We start from the raw sequence: 17,133 nt of genomic DNA, 5'->3' as shown, positions 1-17,133 counted from the left end.
ACTATTATTGTTAGATCTTTCCGTTACAAGTGGGATGTGAAGACAAATGAATACTTAGTTCATAATATCTTTAGCTTGAGCTGAATGACGCACTTGAGAAATGCTCCTAAATTAAAGTAGAATTGTCCTGCTTATGTGCCTTGATAGTCCAATCCAGTAAATAAGAGACATACACAGAAAAACATTTTCAACAGAACACTCTGGCGTTCACCATAGTCAGATGTAAAGAAATGTTCCCTGCCTACTAGTATTGTGAGTTTCTGTCATGCTCTGTACAGTGAACTCCTCTTTCCACCTCATCCCAAGACAACCGGCCCAGAGTTGTAAGTGATCCTTTTCCTGGCCTAACTAACACAAGTAAAAAGGCAAGTGCTCGTGATCCTGGTGAAAGCAGAACAAGAGTGGGCGGGGGACGTAGGGGGAGTACATACTGGTAGGATGTGTTGGGTCAAACTTCATACAGTAATTGTATTCAGACATCAAAGGGGAAAGAGCTAAACATAAAGTCAGATTCAGGTGTGGGTGGGAGTTTCCCTCCTTACTAACCCTTCTTGGTTGATGAGTCTCGTTAAAAATATCTCCCACAACTTGATAGTGTTTTATTGTTATCGACTAGCCTAGAACAGTCCCTGTGTTCTGCTCTGATGATCAGACATCCCTCTCCTTGTGCCAGAATGTTTTTGAATGAGACAAGTTTAGTATGGAGAGGAAAGTAAAATCAATGTGAAATGCCAGAGTCCTTCAGTACAGGGCTTCACCCTGTCTTTAAAGGAAAAGAGGATGCGCAGGAGGAAGGAATAAATAGGCCTCACTGCTCTAGAGGATGTGAACTGTCCTTTGTTCTTAACACTGATTCGAATCAATAGAGAATACTGAGAGTTACCAGAAATACTACCGCTGCGACCAGTTATAGGTAGGGCCTCCGCATTCACAGCTCGTCAGCGAGGGCCAGTGAGGAGAGTATTTGAATGGCCTTTTCTGTGTGACTACATCACATAACCACATGCTCTGTACTCGAGCTGTGACGTAGTATGGTGTTCCAGTGGGAAAGGTGAGCCGCCCCCTTCTCTCAAAGGCCCCCCAAAGTGGTGTTGGAAGAAATACAATTGTTGCCTCCTTGAAGTGAGTTGTGTTCATTAGAGGAGTATGACATTAAAGGGGGCTGGAGCTGCAGTGCCCACAGGTTAGTCTTTAAATGACTGTACCCTGACATTACTCGCTGTAACTTGGAACAGGCTGGGCCCGGTACCTGGGCTTTCTCCCCAGCAACGTACAATCTCAGCTTACAGAGGAAATGTAGCAGAAATAATGACTTTTGGGGGGAAGTGTTTTCCTGTGTAGTCGGTCAGTGCAGAGCCAGCAGGTGTACGTTTATAGACAGATTCCAGTGATGGCAGCCATCACTGTTCACCTCTTTGTTAAGCCTGCAGTAGGTGGGTAGGAATACATTTGCCCCTTGTAAACTTTTACCATCCATTGCTTTAACAACAAGGTAGAGCTCTTAAAAATGGCTGTGGAATGCTGTGGTGTGAGTTCCCTGTTTTCTTTTCCCTTCCAGGCATCCTCGAATGCACATCAGGACAGGGCTGGTGGATGCCCATCTATACTGCCTGAAGAAGTACGTGGTGGACTTCCTTGCAGAAAATAGGTAAGGAATGGGCAGAGGGAGGTGGTGATGCCAGACGTTTAATGTGATGCGTAGCTGTCTAGCTGCAGGGTTCTGTTAAACAGCGTTTTGCATCTGTTTCTAAAATCAAATCACTTGTCCAAACACTTAGCTGTGTTTAAAAATCTGTGATTTCTAACCAGAGCTTTTGTTTTAAATCCTGCAACAGCAAAATTAAAAAGCAGACAAATTTGCTTCCATTCTGATAATCTCACCATGTCCCTTGCTTCTACCTACACAGCTGTACTTCCTAGGCTAGTCATCTCTTCTAGGGTTTCTTCACTGGGTAGAGATGTAAATACATTCCGTGCCTATTTCTTTTTCTCCAGCACACGCTCAGTAATCACCTTTTCTCTCCCCTCTTCCCCACCCACTAACCCTGTAGGCAGGCTATCTCTGTAGCATCCTATGTTCTTAGTTTGTGTTGTTCTCATGTGGAAACGTTGAGACCACCCACCAAGGGTAAGGAAAACATCCATTTATGGAAGACGAGAGTGATCCTGGCTATAACATTTCATGTAACAGGAAAAAAAAATCAATGTGTTTACCTTAAACCAAACACGGCTAGTAGTTCAGCCTGGGGACGACTTTCAGTTCCTAGATCTTCTGTGGCATCTGTCATGCCCACTCCAGATAGTGAATGTTCACTGAGTTCTCAGATATATTTCCCTCTTTGAAGTGAGATGGAGGCTAAAGGTCATAACTAGATGTTGAATTTGTAGCCATATTTCTTAGCAGAGAAACCAACAGGAGAGAGAACATTGAGGAAGGAAGGAACTTCTAGTGGCCTTGATCACAAAGGAAGGCACAAATACAGGTTCTCATGATGCACGCCCTCTCTTGGTTATTTGGTTGGAGGTTCCACATGTGGAAAGTTTGCAGGATCAGGACTGTATGTGTTTGTCTTTTAAATGGAAAATCAGTGACAAATCCCCAGGGGACTCTCTCATCACTGTTAAGTGTAGTGCTTCTCTATTGCTGGGGCTGGCACTTGGGATCATTTGTACCAATCAGTTGAATTAATCATAGGCATTGGAAACAAATCTGCAAGCTGGAAATGCTTGATTGGCCACAGGTAGTTGATACTTGGAGCAGCCAAAGCTCCCAGTGCTCAGTTAGAGTTCATTTTTAGAAGGCAGGTGGCATTTGTGGAGTCATGTTTATGGATCACATGACTTCAGAGTGAAATGTAGTTTGCGCCTTTCTTTCCTAAGTGAACACATAGGGTCAAATTTTCACAAAGGCCTCAACCCATTTAGTTTTACAGGTGCAAATGATAATGTTAGATGTCTCGTTCATTTCACTGCCTCACTGTCTATATTGTGCCCGCCTTGTCTGTGTCTTCTCTTAAACTTAGCTGGTAAACTCTGGGCCATCTCTGTTATATGTTTGCACAGTGCCTCATATAACTCGGTCCTGGTCCCTGTGTGCTATACAAATAATAATTTCAGACGGATAGAAATCAGCATTTTTTTTATTGGCATCCATAAAAGGCCTGTGCAAAATTAGATCTCATTTTTGAAAATTTGGCTCATAATATTTTCAAGGCTTGTAGCATAAAGCATGAAGCCAGGTGGAGGTTTGACTTCAGCAAGAGCAGGGTTGCACTTTCTGTTATGAAAATGCCAAATTCTGTTCTCCACACCTGTAGCTGCTCCCTGTCCTCTTTAAAACAGCTTTTCATTTGTGCAGTGATCATTGGTTGTCTTTTATCTGTATGCTGAACATGCCCACATCTCTTAAATTAGGTCTTATTTTCTAAGCCCTTTAAATTATAATTGACTTCTTGGCTTCATGTATCATACCATTTAGTTAACATTTTCAAGGCTTGATAACAAAACTCAGATTACTAACCACAGGTGGCTGCTAGTTTATCTTTATTCAGCTACATGTTTATTATTCAACCAATAACCAACTGCGAGAGAGCCAATCACCGTACAGTGTTGCCATGCTTGGAAAATGGGATTCCTGCCACAATGAATAACCCGGTTTTCAGGCTTCCGGCACTGGTGGGCATTCTCAGCTTGTTTTTCTTTTCTGGGGGAAGGGAAGGACAGTGCATACTCAGAGATCTTTCCATGATCAGGAGCAGTATTCCAGGACTTTTGAAAGATCCTGTGGAATATTTTTGCCTCAAAAGTACTGACGTTTATATGATTGTTTTTTAAATACTTTGTTTTTCAGTCCAGAGAAAACTTTCATTAAGATTTTACTTTTCTTCAATTCCACGCTGGGGCTGGAGAAGCTTAGATGTCTTGTTTAAGTTTGAGTGTGGTTAAAACTAACTGCAGGGCCTGAAGTGAACAGTGAAGCTGTTGTACTGTGCCAGGAAGCACTGACACAGTGTACTTCCTTGGTATTGCAATATTTATACTGTGTTAATATTGGAACCTGGGGGTGTGATGGTAGGAATTACTTGTCTTTTTGCATTGTTGCAGCATCAGTGAGGGATCCACATTTTGTTTTCATTGTATTTTAACATACACAAGCAGAAAACACCTTGCCTAGCAGTTAAAACCTCAGCTCCTAGGGCCAGCTATGGTGCAGCATGTTGCAGAGGAAGATTATGATTCCTGGCAGGTTGCGGGATCGCCTGGGGAGCACAGAGTGCCTGTCATTCCAGATAGCACAGGGGCCTGGTCTACACACAAAGTAGCTCCAGTTTCATTGAAGATGTGAGTTTTAAACTGGTTTAATTCATAGATTCATAGATTCTAGGACTGGAAGGGACCTTGAGAGGTCATCCAGTCCAGTCCCCTGCCCACATGGCAGGACCAAATACCGTCTAGACCATCCCTGATAGACATTTATCTAACCTACTCTTAAATATCTCCAGAGATGGAGATTCCACAACCTCCCTAGGCAATTTATTCCAGTGTTTAACCACCCTGACAGTTAGGAACTTTTTCCTAATGTCCAACCTAGACCTCCCTTGCTGCAGTTTAAGCCCATTGCTTCTTGTTCTATCCTTAGAGGCTAAGGTGAACAAGTTTTCTCCCTCCTCCTTATGACACCCTGTTAGATACCTGAAAACTGCTATCATGTCCCCTCTCAGTCTTCTCTTTTCCAAACTAAACAAACCCAATTCTTTCAGCCTTCCTTCATAGGTCATGTTCTCAAGACCTTTAATCATTCTTGCTGCTCTTCTCTGGACCCTTTCCAATTTCTCCACATCTTTCTTGAAATGCGGTGCCCAGAACTGGACACAATACTCCAGCTGAGGCCTAACCAGCGCAGAGTAGAGCGGAAGAATGACTTCTCGTGTCTTGCTCACAACACACCTGTTAATACATCCCAGAATCATGTTTGCTTTTTTTGCAACAGCATCAAACTGTTGACTCATATTTAGCTTGTGGTCCACTATAACCCCTAGATCCCTTTCTGCCGTACTCCTTCCTAGACAGTCTCTTCCCATTCTGTATGTGTGAAACTGATTTTTTTCTTCCTAAGTGGAGCACTTTGCATTTGTCTTTGTTAAACTTCATCCTGTTTAACTCAGCCCATTTCTCCAATTTGTCCAGATCATTTTGAATTATGACCCTGTCCTCCAAAGCAGTTGCAATCCCTCCCAGTTTGGTATCATCCGCAAACTTAGTAAGCATACTTTCTATGCCAATATCTAAGTCGTTAATGAAGATATTGAACAGAGCCGGTCCCAAAATAGACCCCTGCGGAACCCCACTCGTTATGCCTTTCCAGCAGGATTGGGAACCATTAATAACAACTCTCTGAGTACGATTATCCAGCCAGTTATGCACCCACTTTATAGTAGCCCCATCTAAATTGTATTTGCCTAGTTTATCGATAAGAATATCATGCGAGACCGTATCAAATGCCTTACTAAAGTCTAGGTATACCACATCCACAGCTTCTCCCTTATCCACAAGACTCATTATCCTATCAAAGAAAGCTATCAGATTGGTTTGACACGATTTGTTCTTTACAAATCCATGCTGGCTATTCCCTATCACCTTACCACCTTCCAAGTGTTTGCAGATGGTTTTCTTAATTACTTGCTCCATTATCTTCACTGGCACAGAAGTTAAACTAACTGGTCTGTAGTTTCCTGGGTTGTTTTTATTTCCCTTTTTATAGATGGGCACTATATTTGCCCTTTTCCAGTCTTCTGGAATCTCTCCCGTCTCCCATGATTTTCCAAAGATAATAGCTAGAGGCTCAGATACCTCCTCTATTAGCTCCTTGAGTATTCTAGGATGCATTTCATCAGGCCCTGGTGACTTGCAGGCATCTAACTTTTCTAAGTGATTTTTAACTTGTTCTTTTTTTATTTTATCTTCTAAACCTACCCCCTTCCCATTAGCATTCACTATGTTAGGCATTCCTTCAGATTTCTCGGTGAAGACTGAAACAAAAGTCATTAAGCATCTCTGCCATTTCCAAGTTTCCTGTTACTGTTTCTCCCTCTTCACTGAGCAGTGGGCCTACCCTGTCTTTGGTCTTCCTCTTGCTTCTAATGTATTGATAAAAAGTCTTCTTGTTTCCCTTTATTCCTGTAGCTAGTTTGAGCTCATTTTGTGCCTTTGCCTTTCTAATCTTGCCCCTGCATTCCTGTGTTGTTTTCATTACATCAGTACGCCTTTGGATGGGGAAGTGCTTAAATCAATTTGAATGTCTTAAATTGGGCTACTTTAAATCAGTTTGTAATCCATTTAAAATCATCTCATTTAATACACTGAGTTGCAGTTTAAATAAACTGGTGCACACACTGTATGTAGACAAGTCCAAAGTTGCTGAGCATCAGCTACAAAGGGGGGAAATATCGTTTAACAACAGCTTAACCAATTCACTGTTGGTTGAAGTACGATTGTTGCTTTGGATATGAGAAGGTCACACCCTAGAGAAGCCATCTAGTAGTGCAAGATTTCTAGAGAAGACACTGGTCTTGTGGTTCAAGAACAGGATACGGTATCAGAATTCCGGCGTTCTGTTATCAGCTCTACCACGGCTTCCTTCATGACCTTGGGCAAGTCATTTCATTTCTCTGTGCCTCAGTTTCCTCCTCTGCCCGGGACTGTTCGGAGTCTAAATTAATCAATGTTTGTAAAGTGCTTAGAACTATCCGATGGAAGATGCTATGAGAGGGCAAATTCTTCTTAACCAGTCCATAACTCAGCTCACAGAACTAAAGGCTTGATAATGTATTAAATGTGAATGAGTAACTGATATTCCTGCTAGAAGTTCTGTTATGTTATAGCAAAGTCTGTTGGCAAAGCAAAGAAGTTCTAGAGCTTCCGAAAAGCAAGATTCCCTAGTGCATCTGAATGATGGTCGGTGAAAACTGCCATTATTTTTGTCTATGTATTATGTGTACATCAAATACTGCAATATTTGTGTCCTTACAAAGTCAAGCGGTCACGTACCCTTGCTATTGTTTGTTTAAACCTGGGAGAGGTTTTTCAGGCTTGATTTCTTCACAGAAGGAAAAACACTCTTTGCGTGTGAAAAAGTAGATCTTTTTGGCGGTTAAAATTCCCCCCAAATCCCACGCAACTCTCAAACACTAGCCCAATTTTGAATTCCAGCGGAATAGGTCTATAAACTTGTGACCGTCCCACCCTCCCCTGGCACGATACACACATTACACTAAGATGGTCCAAACTTGCTGTCTTCCTGGGGAGTTACCTGTACTGTAAACTTAAACAACAAGAAACAGACTTTGTCTAAAATGTACCCTGAGCTAGGCTGTTCCTAGGGATTTTCCCTGCAGGACCCTCTGTTCCCTCTGCCTGTGAGAGATTGGAGCTAATGGGACCGCCTCGGTATTGGTGCCATGGTGAGTCAGCAGACCAGCCCTACATCTCTGAGCAGGATCCCTAGACCCTGATACCAGCATGACTCAATAGAAGATCTTGCTTCTCTATGCAGGGTCCTAAACATGGCACCTGTGAGAAAGTTTTCCTTTAATTAAAAATAAAAAAAAGCCTCCTTTTATGAGGATATTAAAGATAACTCGAGGGCCAAATTGTTAGTGCTAGGAGACCCTCGGAGTGGTGAGGGAGAAGTGGCACAGTGCTGGCCGTGTGTTAATGACAGGAGCCATTCTGCCAGTGTGGGGCTAGATGGCTCATGGTGAACACCTGCACCTCATGGAGAAGTGCACAGTATTGCTTCTCTTAAAAGGATCAGCATGCAGCAAAGGCCAGCACGCTGCAGACAGCTGCAGAGGCTGAAGCTGGCTGGGGGCATACTCACAGCCCACATCTGGCAGGCCTCTCACCCTTGGGGCTCTGTGGTGCTGGCCAGCACGGTAGCCAGTCCCCTTTTCTGGCACTCTCTCTCTTGAGCACTAGGTTGGAATCCTGCCTTCCTGCTGCTTACAGGGGAAATGGAAAAAGAGTCCTTATTCCCTTTTCCCTTATGAGCACAATCGGTAGCAGAGGGAGGATCTGAGCCTGTGCTCTTCGAGCACGCATGCTGTATAGGCAGGTGTTAATATCAATGCAGTATGTGCTCAAAGTTGGCTTGCTTACAATCCCCAGGAAACTTTCAGTGGAAAAATAGTGATCTACATGAAATAACATAGTAGATTTTCATTTGTTCCTTTTCCAAAATATTTCCGAAGCTCTACCCTGGCAGAATTTCTGTTTAAAAAAATAATACAGCAACTTTTCTGCTTTACAGAGCTTATCATTGACACCCCAAAACTCCTTTTGTGAATTTGTACTGGCAGAGTGGAGAATGGGGGTCTGTGTAATTGGTATGGATTCGTGTGCGTGCGTGTGCTCAATGTGTGTTTAAAGTACACAGGATGTATCAATAATATCATGCCCACAGTTAGTTACAGGCACAAAGGATAGCATTTATGGTAGATGGCTAACTACTTGATTGTCCCCACAAATGAGGCTCATCATCTGAATGCTATCATTTGCACCCTCAATTGATGGTGGGCAGTAAATTAGAGGCCAAGTTGAGGCCTCTTTAAAAAATATAGCCCTACTTATAATTTTCCCCCAAAATCATTTTTATTGTATATAATATATGAAAAAATGTGGTTCTTGGCTAAGATCACTCTTGTCAGACTTCATCCTACTGCAGATTTTTTCTGACCCCATAAAATACATGTCTCCTTTGAGTCCGTGTCCGTGTGGATCCCACTGGAGCTGCACATGCACCCCATGGATGCGAGCTCTGTCCCCCGAACACCAGGCATAAACAGCTCTAAGTGGGCAACACATCCACCCCACAGGGAGGACTCTAGGTCAAGGAAGAAGCCCTCAGCACTACACCACAAGAGAAATTAAGGCTGAGAGAGTCTGGCCCAACTTCCATGCTGGTGCCAGAACCTTTCACGGCACCGAGATATGCTTTTAAGCCTCCTTCGCTGCTCCTCTCAGTACTGGATTTGGCAATGGCCCTTGTACAGGCCATTCATCATGGAGGCATTGTGAGCGGATAGAGCATGTCCAGTGCACATAGACTCTTGGAAGAATTTAGCTGAAAAACAAAAGTCTCTTCTGAGCATGTGTGAACTGTGATTTTTTTTTTTTTTTGCACTCTTATAACTTGGCCAGATTTGGACATTTTTTCATGGGGATGGCAAATGACACATCCCTGACACAAAGGTGAACTTGTGCCAAATTTCAAGTCTCTGCACCAAAGCATGGAGGCGTGCTAGAGCTTGTCAACTAAATGTGTTTGGTTTTTTTTAAAGGTGGGGGGGGGGGTTTGAATTGTTTGTTTTTTAACATGGACAAAACAACATATTTTTCCCTAATCTCATTCTTGGAAACGATTGAACTATTTTTGCTGAAACTTTCCAAAAAAATATCAGCCTGAGGCAAACACCTGTTATGGGTAATTTCAGCTGAAATGGTTAACCTTTGGCAAAGTTCATAAGCAAGTGAAAACAAGGTCTTCTACTGGGAAGTGTTGGTCAACCTTAACTTTGGGTGGCACCACTTGCCTGTAATAAACATACATGACAACTGAGGGCCTGAGTTTTCAGAAAGCAGATACCATATTGCATTTGCCCTTGTGTAGTTACTTTACCTGTGCATGTGAATCTTGCGCAACTTGTGTGCACAATTGTGGTAATCGCATTTGCTAATGCAAGTGGACCTTTGGCCTCAATTTCCTGGAAATCAGACTCTTAAGCATGTGTATAAAAGAAATGACCATGGTTACCAACAAATGCGTTTCTTGCATATTGGAGCATTTCTCCTGTTCCTATTTCTTTTCAAAATCTGGGTATAATCGTTTATGTATCTGTGCATATTAAATACCACATCTGTGTTTTGAACCTAGCAATCTTGAATTGTTTGATGCAGGATAATCTATTGCTTTTCTTTACAGCCACTTGGACACTGGACAGTTTTGTTTCATGGCAGGACTCCTGGTACTAACAGGGCAAATTAGAACCACAGTGAAGGACAAATATAATAGAGAGTGATCGTGTGATTACTTTGGAAGGTCTGACTGGGGAGAAGTAGGCATGATAGCCTCAATTCCCCCGATACAGTTCACTTGTCACTCACCTAATGTCTCCCTCCCTCCCCGCTGAGTACTCTGCCCGCAGGGGCTTGCTGGAACCAGAGAGAGCTGACTGAGAGCTAAGGGAAAGGATTAGATCTTCACCGGTTTTCCTCAGGACTGTGGACCTAACAGCCAGGGTTCCCAGTAGTGAACTGTTCCCAGAACTGAGAGCTAATCTCCTTTGCAACAAGCTGTGTAGTGAAAGTCCAGCTCCATCCACTGGCTCACTTCTAACGAAGCTAACCGTTGCCTTTTGCACTGCTGAAATAAGTAGGAATAAACCGGGCTTTTTCTCCCCTGTGGAAGAAAACGGGACAGCAGAGAGACGACATGGGTCTTTTAAAACGGGGGTGAGGGTGAATTTGTACGAAGGCTCCCGCTTGGATGGCTGTGTGGTAGGTTGTACACAGAGGCCCCTTGCAAGTTTATGTTAAGGTGCTGCAGACTAAACCAGTGCGTTTTTTCCTTTTTCCCCTGTAAATGCCTTTTTATCATTCAGACTGTCACCTGTGTTTTCTGGCAAGAGCTGCTGGCTGGGGGAGGTCTGGCAGAGCTAAACTCCCAGCTTGGTGGTCTTTGTACGGCCTTAAAAACAGAACCTGCTCTGTGAATACCTGCAAGTTAACATGTGTCAGCCGTATGGTTGGAATGTTTTCTTCTTCGCTTTAAAGAGGGGTTTTATAATGAATACTTTCCTTGTGATCAGAATGGGTAAATAAACAAACAGCTCCTGCAGGAAGTGTACTGTATGTAGACCGAGCAAATAGATTGTAGCTCTGCAAACAAGCAAAAAATCCCAACCTCACCCAGCCGGGTGCATTTAAGCAATTAGAACATGAAATGTGAATTTATCTTCTCCATTTTCCTTTCACATCAGATGTTACCCCTTACCAGGCATGACAAGACTCAGAACTTGCCAGATCATCGGCTTTTTCTGGTATTGATTCAGCTTGTTGATGCAAAGTTCCTTTATTGAAACTTAAATGGAAAAAACCTCAACTGTTCAAACTAGATCTGAGCAAATAATTCCCAACAAAATTGTATCTCTGATGAATGCAGCTTCTCTTTCTGTGTGTGGAATATCCACAGGCAGACCTCAGCGTCCGTGAGTTTGCTTATATGATTGGGTCAGTTTAATTCTGTGGCTTGATCATACATAGATCCTTTGGTGGGAGAGCTCAATATGCCATATTTGAAATATGAGCCTTGCTGGTTGGTTATGATTGGTCCAAAGTCACATGGTGGTGTTTCTGATTCCTGACTGGGTGAGCATGCAGGCACCTCTGTGACAAATACTTGAAAGTGCAAATGTTCCTATTTGGTTTCTGTAAATTCTTGTGCGTATGGTGTTGAAATTTGCCATCCATGAGCATTTGTGCTAGTACGATTCAATGGGCCTGATCCTTAGCCATTAACTTCAGTGGAGGCACTCTGGCTGAGGATCGGGCCCATTGACTCTAACTGTGGAAAATGAATTTCGAAAGGACATGAAAACGGCCAACACTGGTTCACTTAACAATTAAAGCAGTTTTGATAGGATTCTTTTTGCATTATTCTGCTACCTGTAGCCTCAGCCATTAGCCCCCAGTCCAATTGGATTTTGTCTCCATGTAACCTTTAGTATGTTTTTTGAGCCAGTTATGTGACTCTAACAGGCCTGTCTCCTCTAGGCTTTTTAATCTTTGTCTCCTGGACAATATTATCCAAACCTTGTTCTTTTCCATACAGTGCCACTTGTGCATAAGGCAGGATTTTTGTGTGGGAAAGGTCCATTTACTCCTGCCATGCATTCCTCACTTGATGACACAGTCCCATGTGTATGATGTGACAGCATATGGTACCTGTTTACAGCTGAGAATTGAATAGCCTAATACTTTCCTCTCCCAGGTTTTTCTCCCATTAGAATTAAAAACTGACATAATTTCCCCCTATTTCTACCAGGAAAATAATTACGGGGGGCCACTAGTCCCTCCCTCCAGGGTTAACTTGGAGGTTGGCTTCCAGTTCTTTTCTCTCCACCCCAGATCCATCACAAATAGTCTGATCCACCTGAATGATCTCGATGTCCTCTCATCCAAAGCTTGATTTTTTTCTGGAAAATTAAGGAAAACTGTAACAATTCCCCTGTTTTTCTCTCTCTCTCTCTCTCCCCCCCCCCCCCCCCCGGATTTTTCTAAAAATGTTTGGTTTCCTCATAACTCTAAACCCATTTCTATAGAAACGTCAAACATCAGTGCTCTGTGGCAGGGTTAGCTGAAACAATGGGGAGACGCACTAGAGCTGACAAGTGCAGTGGGAAATGACCTACTGCCGGCAAAGCCCCCGGCTCCTTCACAAGTAGTAGGTACTTTCTTAGCTTGTGGAGATTACGGAGATATTTTTGGTGCTCTTGCAAAAATACGAAACTCAGACATATATTGTGAGAATATAAATTTCACAATAAATGTATATACATCTATCCACTTACTATAGATATGTCTATATTTTGAAGTGTATACATTCTATAGGTACATCCTTTAAAGTGTATTTTATATACATTTATCTAAAGGTATACATACGTATCTTAAATTTACATAATACACCATTTTTTTAATATACAGACACCAGTTTGACTGGTGTGTTATTTACAGACGTGTTGTCTAGGCATAATATCAGAAAGCCTCTGTTTGATGCACACTTTGCAAATTGAGCCTGGCCCCTCAGGCAGTTTGCAGACAGTGTGTGGCTCAGATACACATGATGCGGGGGAGGTGCTGGCAGGGAACTGCAGGTGGGGCTGATCTGGCAGAAGAAGGGGATGCTGTCTGGGAAAGATTGTGATCCATTACTGAGCAGTTGGTGAGAACTGCCAAACTCCCTGGGTGGCCTTCAAGGGCAGCAGAGACTTCCATTAAAGAGCAATTCTGAAAAGCTGTTGGCATTCCCAGGCAAAGTATTTGGTTAACCTGGAGCTGTCTGGTGTTCCTGTTGTTTTCTGGGTGGCTCTAGGTGGGCAGAGTTAAGGGTGTTTGGGTGATCCTGGGGATATGTGTGTGTGTGTGTGTGTGTGCATACTTTCAAATGGTTTGGGCTTTTAGTTAAGAGGAACCTTCATTTCCATGGTTTGTTTTTTAGAAAGCTACTTAGTTCTCTTAATGTTATTTGGCTGAAGTAGGTCCCTGGGAATATGACTACTAGCCTAAGAGAACCCAAACATTGATGGAACTCAAGAACAGTTTTGCTTTGTCCTGCCTTCACTCTATCGCTTCCATAATTTAGTCCACCCTACTTTCAGGTTGTGCTGTCTGTGATCATCACATGTGTGCTCCCTCTGGCCAGTCATCACCACCAACAGTCCCGAGATTTTAGAGGCCATTCTGGGGGTTTGAGAAATTCAGAAACTTCGGTCTCAGGTCAAAAGCCCGAGGCTAGGCAGGAACGCTGAATGATGGCTGTAGAAAGAGTCACATGCAGGTGGTCAACTTGTCAGAACCGAAGGTCCTAGTTATCAACAATCTGGGACAACAAGGATGGCAGCAGGCAGGAGGAATTGTCTTTCAACAGAACGTTTCTCAAAGTTTCCATGACTCATTTGCGGATTTTTAGCTCCATTAATATAAAAGATGCTGACAAATTTCCTAATTAACGTGAGCTTTAAAAAATATAGATTTACTCTTTTCATCAAACATTTTTGTAGCAAAACAGGGACAAAAATGAAAGAAGCACTAATGTTTGTTCAGTGCCCTGATTAATGCTGTGGGTTATTAGGTGAGGTACAAGGAACTGCCTAACAGTTTATTGGCCCACCTGGTTACTTTGGAGTTGTTCTTTTATTGGTTAAAATTAGTCTTGGGTTAAAACAGTGGTTCCCAAACTGGGGTTCGGGAAATGTTACAGGGGGTTCTCGGGGAAAAAATTCCCTAATGGCGGAAAGAGCTGGTCTTAGGGACCGCGGGCAGCACGGGGCCAGCAGCTCGGAGCCCCTGGACTTCCAAGAGCTAAGCAGATCAAAGCAAGCATCTCTATCACACTCAGGAGATTTAAACTCCAAGACTCCTTATAAGAAATGGAAAGGGAGGTGGATATTTTTAGCTGTTTTTAAAATGAAATAGGCAGCTTGTATTGTTTTTAAAATTATGATGAAGAACAAGTTTAAGCTTTGTTGTAACGTGCGTTGTTTGCCTGGACTGCTCAAGACCTGAATGCTTGTGTAGGAGGAGCTCTTTGAGTTGGCTTCTTAAATACCTCCCTGCTGTTTCCCATCTGATACTCCTTGATGAAACATAGGAGCCTTGTCTTATAACAGGCTTATTCAAAGTGATACAAGCTACGAAAGTGAGATCTTGGAAGAGTGTTGTCGTTTTCATAATGTAATAACAATACTGTAATGATAAATAATAATTAATAATAGTGTGTAATAAGCATGTCACAAAAACAAATTTTATATTTCCAAGATCACTGTTTTTATCATTTATACTCCGGTAAAGGAGAAAAGCCCTAGAAATATTCATTTTTAGGAGGGGGTTTGCGAGACTTGACATATTAGTGAAAGGGGTTCACAGGTTGTTAAAGTTTGGGAACCACTAGGTTAAAGAAAAATGAATAGGGAGAGAGGTTGTTGAGAGACGTGGGGCAAAATATGTCTTATAGCAGAACGCAGCAGAACCCCCCCCCCCCCCGATCATGCTGTTTAATTTTTGCTACTTTTTTTCCCTTCTGCATATAATCCACATTTGCTAGCTCCAAATTCTTAGCATGTCTCAGAAATTCCAGAGTTTTTTGCCCTGAATCAATAAGGAGATGGGAAAAAGGCTTGTAATTGCTTCTTCCATTGTGCTCGTTAAAACCACATTGTGGGAAATGGACCCAAACACTGTCTTTTAAGTGGTTTGAGTCTGAGGCAGGTGGTATTAACTCAGGACTGCATTAACTCTTTTCAAATCTCTTTCCTATTTCCTTGAGGAAACATGCCTGGCGTGTCTATATGGCAAGGGCTGTTTGCCTGCCTCTTGCATTGACATTTTAATTTGGTCCATGATATAAATATCATTTCCCTAATCCTCCTTGCCCTGGCCTTGTTTTGTCTTTTTCTTCAAAGTGAGTTGACTTTTTTTTTAAGGGAGAGTGGTGGGGGGAGGAGGGGATGGGAATGGTGGCTGCTGCTCTAGTTTAGAGAATTCAAAGCTGGGGGGAAAATCTCAGAGTAACTGTTGTTTCTTTCTTTGTATTCACATGGAAATTTTTAATCTCCATCAAAGGATCAGGAGAAAATAACATTGAGATTCAACAAGAGAGCTCCTGGCTTACATGGAATTTTTAAACGTTATTTGGCTTTATCCCTTAAACGATGAGAACCATGAACTATGTTACCTACAAGCTTCATCATTAACTTTTCTCTTTCTTCCTCCACCCCTCTATTTTTTTCCTCTTTCCCTTTTTCTTAGATCTTTATTATCCTATGTAACATGCAAAGCTCGTTTTGGTCAATGCTATAATATTCCGTAGGATTTGTTTAGTTGTGTATATGTAAACACCTTGAACTTTAACCAGAAGTTCTGATTTGAAATATTGCGCCATATTCTACTTTTGATGTGAATCTGGACTATCTGCAGCGAAGTCAATGGAATCACTCCGGTAACAGAGATCAGAATCTGACCCACTGCGTTACATAGCGCTACAAGAGCTAACATTATACTGCTAAAAAAGAAAGGGACAATGCTAGATAAGGAAAACACAAACAAGTTTCTGCTTTGTGGCTGTGAATCATAAACACTGTCTGCACCTATGGAAATAGCTGATTCTAAGTGAGACACCCCCCACTCCATCCCCACTTCCCAGTAACTAACCCATGGAGAAGGATGACACATTTTACAGGTGGGTCCTGGCAACAACAGTAGATTTCACGCTTCCTCACAGATAAACTTTAAAAAAAAAAAGGGGGGGGTATTAACATGAAAATTCTCATTAGTACTGTTTTATGGTGTTTAATGTTAAACATGGAAAATAAAAATGAATGACAGCCAGTAAATGGGACCGACACTTCTGTTACAAACTTCTCCAGCAAGTGAAAACTAGCACAGTGGAGCTGTGGGTGCTTCCATTCCTGCTGCGGGTCAAGCCAATGGCACCATCCTAGCACCTAGACTTAATGCATTTTCGGAGGGGCAGGGGGGAGAGAATACATCAAATGATGTGTTTAAATAGGCAATGTGGTTTGTGATTTTTTTTGTTAACAATGTTAAGGAGTATTGTGACACAGGAAATCAAGGTTCTAACCAGTTTTGGTTAATAAAAATCACATCACACTTTTTATAGCAAACCCAGACTAAATTCCAGGTGAGCTGATCATATTCTGCCTCCTTAACTCCACCTTCTGCTTCAGCTGGATCCATTGTTCTTCACTTCCTTTTATAATGCTGCCATGTTCCATCCAAGAGGTGGCTGCATTTGGTGGCTTGAAGTGATTCGTGTGTGTGTGTGTGAGAGAGAGAGAGGGAGAGGGAGAGAATGTCTGGAAATGCACAGCACAATCGGGACACTCAAACAACCTTAACTCTGCTCTGTCATGGACTCCTCTAACTTTCTGTACAACTAAAACTCATGGAGATCTTGTGCAAAGGCTACTATTGAGTACTATTTGAGTACTATTTTGAGGAATTAATGATAATTTTTCTCCTTACTCTTCTTCATAACCAAAAGTTTCTCCTCTAGCAGAAACCTAAACTCTGTCCTATAGTGACACCATGCAAAAATCCTACGATTATGATTAAGGCATTCTAGTGTGTGGGACCCTGATTAAATTAAAGTGATTTTTAAAGCCACATTGGATTCTCTCCCCCTGCCCATGGTGTCATCAGGGGGCAGAGTGAAGGTCGTTTGAATGCTCTAACGATTCAGTTCTATACCTTAATGTGTTTGGATTTTTTAAAGTTTAACTTTCATGGTGCATTTCTTAGGTTTAGAATGCCTTGGTTTTGGGATCATTGCAACATCCT

At 42.3% G+C, this 17,133-nt stretch overlaps 1 protein-coding gene across 2 annotated transcripts in view; it reads left to right on the top strand.

Moving 5' to 3' along the window:
• EIF2B3 (eukaryotic translation initiation factor 2B subunit gamma) overlaps nucleotides 1–17,133 on the top strand; it is a 138,482-nt gene that overhangs the window by 76,416 nt on the left and 44,933 nt on the right. The window contains exon 6 of one of the 2 annotated variants that reach the window (XM_008166725.3): nucleotides 1,559–1,648. The exons of the other annotated variant lie outside the window; for it this stretch is intronic. Within the exon in view, the coding sequence (XP_008164947.2) occupies nucleotides 1,559–1,648 (90 nt within the window). The remainder of the gene's footprint in view (nucleotides 1–1,558; nucleotides 1,649–17,133) is intronic. 2 annotated transcript variants of the gene reach the window in all.

The sequence above is a fragment of the Chrysemys picta genome, chromosome 8 (assembly GCF_011386835.1).
Source record: "Chrysemys picta bellii isolate R12L10 chromosome 8, ASM1138683v2, whole genome shotgun sequence".
Classification (NCBI taxonomy): Eukaryota; Metazoa; Chordata; order Testudines; family Emydidae; genus Chrysemys; species Chrysemys picta.
The sequence above is the reverse complement of the archived record's forward strand: the minus strand, read 5'-3'. Positions and strand labels throughout refer to the sequence as shown.